The sequence below is a fragment of the Triticum aestivum genome, chromosome 3D, assembly GCF_018294505.1.
Source record: "Triticum aestivum cultivar Chinese Spring chromosome 3D, IWGSC CS RefSeq v2.1, whole genome shotgun sequence".
Lineage (NCBI taxonomy): Eukaryota > Viridiplantae > Streptophyta > Magnoliopsida > Poales > Poaceae > Triticum > Triticum aestivum.
Window position 1 is genome coordinate 334,716,502 of NC_057802.1, and position 5,717 is coordinate 334,722,218.

Sequence of the window (5,717 nt, forward strand, 5' to 3'; positions counted from 1 at the left end):
ACCAGTCTTGCGTTATACCCCTTCATTCGAGTAATAGGCAAGTCTTTTGTGTGTTCTCGAAAGAACATACAAAATAAATTATTATTCATTTACCTTCGTACTCTAGCTGAGGAAACGATGAAACTCAGGTACCCGGTTTCCTACATGATTAAAGCCATAGCACTAGTCTCTGAACATAATGCCGGGGCACTACCCTTTTCAAAAGAAAAGAAAAAATCCCTGCACATAGTCCAGCACAAGTTTCTGAACACTAAATCTACTGCACGCAGGCACCCATTTCCTAAGCAGCAGGCTAATGGAATGGAACTGATTTTATTTCGAACCTTCAACAGAACTGATTTTGTCAAATGTTGCCTTGCCATAACAACCACATTTCACGGTGAAACGCGTAATGGCAATCCCACATAGTAGTACGAACCAGAACTGTTAATTTTTCCCGGAAGTATATACAGGGAGGGGATTCCCAAATCTAGAGACCTCGAAGGCACAAATTATGTACAATTCATAAGTACAAATCGAGCTCCCCAAACCCATAGACACAGAAGAAAGAATGAACACTCTAGGAGCCGACGGCCTGCCCGGCTCACCATTGTGCACTGAGCTCTTCTAGTTGGAGGCTCACCATTGTGCAGTCGACCAGGACACCATGCTGCCGCTTCTCCTAATCATCCCCAACGAATTTTGCGTTGGATCATCTGCTGGACATCAGCGAGCCATGGAAGTATTTCTCGGTGCTCTGCTCCCCCTTGGCTTTTGGCCAGAGAAATGCGAATGCCGGCCGGCCAGCACGACGGAATTCTGACTTGTCGCCGGCGCGCCGTCCGTGCATCAGCGACAGGGACAGACCGTACGGAAAAGCAGCGAAGCATCGGCGGGCGGGCGGTTTGGCCATCTCACACGTCGCTTTCGCAGCCGTCGCCGTCGGCGTTGGGGCCGGCCCTCGGAGGCGGGTTCACGGAGAAGGACAAGCGGCCGAACCCCCACTGCCCCACCTGGTACATCTCCAGCCACACCCTTTCCTCCTCGCTCGCAGCCGCGCCCTGATACGCCGCCGTCGCCACGTCGTCCTCGCCTTTTGACGCGGCCTCGCCGGGACCAGGCTCCCGGTGGCCGCCCCCGCCCGCACACTTGGCGCCAGCAGCGCTAGGGCTAGGGCGACCGCCCGCAAGGTCCATGTCGCGCACGCGCTTCTTGTGTTGCAGCTTTCCATGCCGCCGGCGCAGCCGCTGCACGCAGCGGCGGCCTACGGCGAGCGGGGCCTTGACGAGCGCCAGCCCCAGCAGGCTCACCACCGCGCACGGGCAGCAGCCCAGCGCGATGCAGTCCGCCAGCGACACCGCCACGCACGACCGGCACGACTGCGCAGTGCAGTCCGCGTGGTCGACCACGGCGGGCGCCGCGGCCGGCCCAGCGCCTTGGTCGCCGTCGTGGTGGAACCGTCCGTGGCGCCGCGACATCGAGCCAGCACAGCGCCCCCGGCCGCTCCGACAGGTCAACGCCTCATGCCGCCTGTCCATTGTGAGAGGTGAGCAAGGCGACGGGAGCCGAGGAAATGGCCGACATGGTCATGGCATCACGACGAAAGTAATACTTGTGGCAACTGAAACGGGGCGTTTTTGCGCGAGAGCGGTGTTTGGGAAGAAATAAAAAGGCGATTGAGCACAGTGCCGAGCAAACTGGCAATGTAGACAGGCACATGCTGTAAATTAAGCCTCTGGACACGGACACATGCCAGTAAATGCGTCCGCCTGAAATAGAAACGAAAGTTTGGCAGATGCCAGATGGCCAGGCAATACCGTCAAAATTTAAGATGATACGTCGGCTCAGTCTCACGCAGATGCTCATAGCGGTAAGATATGCGTGCTTATACTATGGCGCTAATAAATCTCCTAAACTCCATGATCAAGCAGCGACAAAAAAACTGCCTGCTGAGTTTCAAAATGAGGAGAATTCCCTCCCTCCCTGTGGTGGCGTGGCGTGGCGTGCCTTTCGCTTTTGCGCGGGGACGTAGGAGTAGCTGCGGTGGGTGCGTGCAGTGGGGCTTTACAATCCGGTCTGGCTACTGTGCAGACACGTCGGACGGGTACAGCCGGAAACTGTAGCAGGCATCAGCGGCGTACGCGCCATGGATCTCTTGCCCGATTCCTGCCTGCCCGCCTGCAGCTTCGCGTGTGGGGGGCCCGGGCCGGGCCGGGCCGCAGTAACTGCCGGCCTTTAGGTACGTTTACTTGCTTGGCACAGATACGAGCCATTCAAAGGCATGGGGTCCTTCCCTTTGGGTGGTGGATTGGATAGGTTGCTTTGTTTGTGACAAGTACACCAGATGATGATAAAGACGGGTCCAAATAATGCCCTAGGCTTCTTTCACGCTTTGTTTCCGCTAGACCACGATTATGTTCTTTTCTTTTCTCCCTCCTCTGTTTCATTATTGGACGACGAGGTTGAGCTGGAGGTGGTACACCGTACTACGTGTCTGAGTGGCTTGGATGGAACATGTCGGACCAGGAGGAATCTGAATATCAATATCTGATACTATGTTGTGATTTGTCTCTACATACATGATTGATTGAGCACCCAAAACATCATTAACCAAGCAGCAGTAACAGCAACCTCTAAGTACACCTAAAGCATTACTACAAGACGATATTATGATAAGCACGTACAGTACTTCTCGCTAAAAAAAAGCACGTGCAGTACTATGTAACCAAACTGATCAGGGTCGCCATCAATCCCACTGTGGTGCGCATCAGGCGACAATTAAATATGGTGCAGAGCAAAACCCTGCTGTGCCCTTGTCCCCGAATTATTGCATTCAGGTAGTAGATGATTATTGGCACGACCAAGTTTGCACGCTTCGTTCATGTTTAATGTACATTCCATAGGTGGTTAAGCTTTGGTCCACGGGCCCCTGTCTGTATTTTTAATTTTAAGTTTGAAGCCGTCAGTAGCTTTCTGTGTTGAAAGAAAGAAACCATCTCCATCATCAAACTCTACAATCCTGTGCATACTACTACCAGGACATACATGAACGGGGACAAGTCTTCTATTTTACTACTCCACTATTTAGCGTTTATTAGGGCATAATCTACCAAAAGGGTGGCATGATTAGGAAGCGGCAAAAGCTACGCCGTCCGAAAGTCTTGTGATCTCAGCAATGGACTGGATATTTGGCACCTACTCCAAACAAGCTCCTTCAGTTCAGGGTATCCTATTTTTATGGGTGTGGTTTGTCTGAAAGCAATGCGCACACACATCTATACTATTTCCTTTGGGAAAAGGCATACTAGTTATAAAAGTTTCATCTCAAGAATTAAATCGTCTGGGGGTAGAGTATATCCGTGTATATACGCGTTGGCCTATTGCCATCATGAAAGAGACGGAAAGATTCTGCTAGGCGTTGGCGGCATAGGAAATAGGCGAGGCTACGCAAGCATGAGCACTCGAGGTCAAACACCCGGGAACTCAACCATTACCTGATGCCTAGAGATGAACTCCACCATTTCCTAGAGATGAAGATCGAAAGAGGACAGAAATGCATCCATGCATATGGTATGTACTATATACTCTTGACGACGAGAAAAGAAGAGTCTTAACGCTCACACCGTGGATCACCGCATAGCTCGTGTCAGCGCTACCGAGCCGAGGTTTCCTGACTCCTCTGCGTGCATGGGTGTGTGCAGCAACCCTGCCATCGTCTCAGAGCAGTGGCTAGATCTCCGAGGATATCACACTTGCCGAGGCACATCGCCCATATGTTTTTATTTTTGCGTTTTCTTTTCCCTGCGCGGCTGCATGAAATAATACTAGTAGTAATGTGCTTGGCCTAGCTACTCGACAACCTCTACTCCTACTTCAGTTGGTACTGCTGTACTCCTACTGGGCATTTAAGAGCCGCATGTGCGTCTCTCGCTTTGTTGCATGTGAAAATAGCAGCAAGTTACATTGCCCTTTGGAGTTTTTGGCAGCCATGGTGCTGGGAATCTTAGTCAAATGTGTCATGTCTCATGCTAGTATGTGGCTGGTGTTTTCACGGCTGTGAATTTACCACCATGCGATTGCCAAGTGATTGATGTTTGGGGTGGGGGTAAAGGACTCCAGCGCGCCTCAGCTACGCATTTGAGCCGAGCGTATGTAGTAACAAGAAGGAAATTGAGTATCAGCAAAAGCTAGCAAGCAAGCGCATCTGGTTCTAGCCACGGCGATCGGCGGGGACTAGAAGCACCAAGTTCACGGCTAATAAGAATAGAACAGTTTGAGCTTCATCCGATCAAAGTAAAGAGGTAGGAGCAGCAGGCTTACCTGCCGTGAAGTGGGGGGGGGGGGGGGGGGGGGGGGGGGCGCCGTCGATCGTGTGTGCCGGCGTCAGAGACCCCACGCCGAGGCCCTGGATGGGTCGACGACCAGCGGAGACATAAGGATGGATCAGTCAGAGCGACGGTGGGCGAGGAGGAGCTTCTCCGACGGGCTCGAGCTCGAGTTTGAGGCGGCGTTGGTGATTTGAAACGAAGTAGGGAAGGGAAACGGGAGGGGTGAGAGCTCCCTTGCCCCGTGGCTCTGTTTCTCGTGGCTTTATACACAGCTAACTAGGGAGGCTACTAGCTGCTGTCAAGCTGCTCGTCGGAAATGTTTGGGAAGAAAGAAATGCTGAATCGTTTGCAAAATAGGAACAAAAGGACAAATGCTGAATCGATGCACTAGCTAGTACTCCCTCCATTCCTAAATACTCCCTCCGTTCCTAAATATTTGTCTTTCTAGAGATTTCAAATGGTCACCGTATACAGATGTATATAGACATATTTTAGAGTGTAGATTCACTCATTTTGCTCCGTATGTAGTCATCATTTGAAACCTCTAAAAGGACAAATATTTAGGAACGGAGGGAGTATAAGTCTTTGTAGACGTTTCATTATGAACCACATACGGATGTATATAGATGTATTTTAAATGTAGATTCATTCATTTTACTTCGTATGTAGTCCATCTAATGAAATCATTAGAAAGACTTATATTTAGGAACGGAGGGAGTAGAAGTGTTCTGCCCCCGTGCAAAGGTGGATTGTTATCTCAGCTTGGGCTTAACTAAAAAAACCGGTGCCAGATTTTGTTAAGCTTTGCCGATGCCAATTCACCAACTACTCGTGGGCAGGCACTGGACTGAGAGAATCTGTGGTGCTGGAGGGTGCCAGTGATAGTACGTAGGAGTAATTCATTATCGAAGACACGGCCGGAGAATCTTGTTTGACCTCTCCTCGGGACGGACAGGGGCTTGGCTTCTTACCGAGCGCTCCTCTTTCTTCACCTTATTATTACGCAAAATGAGCCACGTATCACTCGCGCTGTATCGTGTACGACAAACGAGTCAATGTACTAACGGCAGCCCGACGAAATTCCAAATTTGGCGGTTTTTTACGTTTTGCATGGTCAAATGGTCTTACTCCGATTTGGCATCATAGGATTGAATGGTTTTTGTTTTGTTGGGGGAAGATGAAATGATGCCACGACACGCTGGTTTGTCTTTTTAAGTACAGTAGGTTAGAACAACTCCAACCGATTGACCCAAACAGACGATGATTTTGTCCGCTTTTTATCAGTTTGGATCGGCCCAGCTGTCCACTTTTGTGTTTGGGTCAGCGTTTGCGCCCAACGGTGACCCAACCCATTTTTAAGGTCGTGCGATATGTTACTTGTCCGAGATTCGATCGTCGGTATCTCCATAC

The 5,717-nt window shown here is 50.6% G+C and overlaps 1 protein-coding gene across 1 annotated transcript; it reads right to left on the bottom strand.

Annotated features, from left to right (window-relative positions):
- Positions 1-293: 293 nt before the first annotated feature.
- On the bottom strand, positions 294-4,296 carry LOC123078725 (uncharacterized). The gene has a single exon (XM_044501316.1). It carries the CDS (start codon positions 1,515-1,517, stop codon positions 894-896), a length of 624 nt encoding a protein of 207 aa, XP_044357251.1. The 5' UTR covers positions 1,518-4,296; the 3' UTR covers positions 294-893.
- Between the last annotated feature and the right edge of the window lie 1,421 nt (positions 4,297-5,717).

What these genes read in the sequence shown, in the direction of transcription:
- LOC123078725 (XM_044501316.1), bottom strand. Translation starts at nt 1,517, where the DNA reads ATGGACAGGCGGCATGAGGCGTTGACCTGTCGGAGCGGCCGGGGGCGC.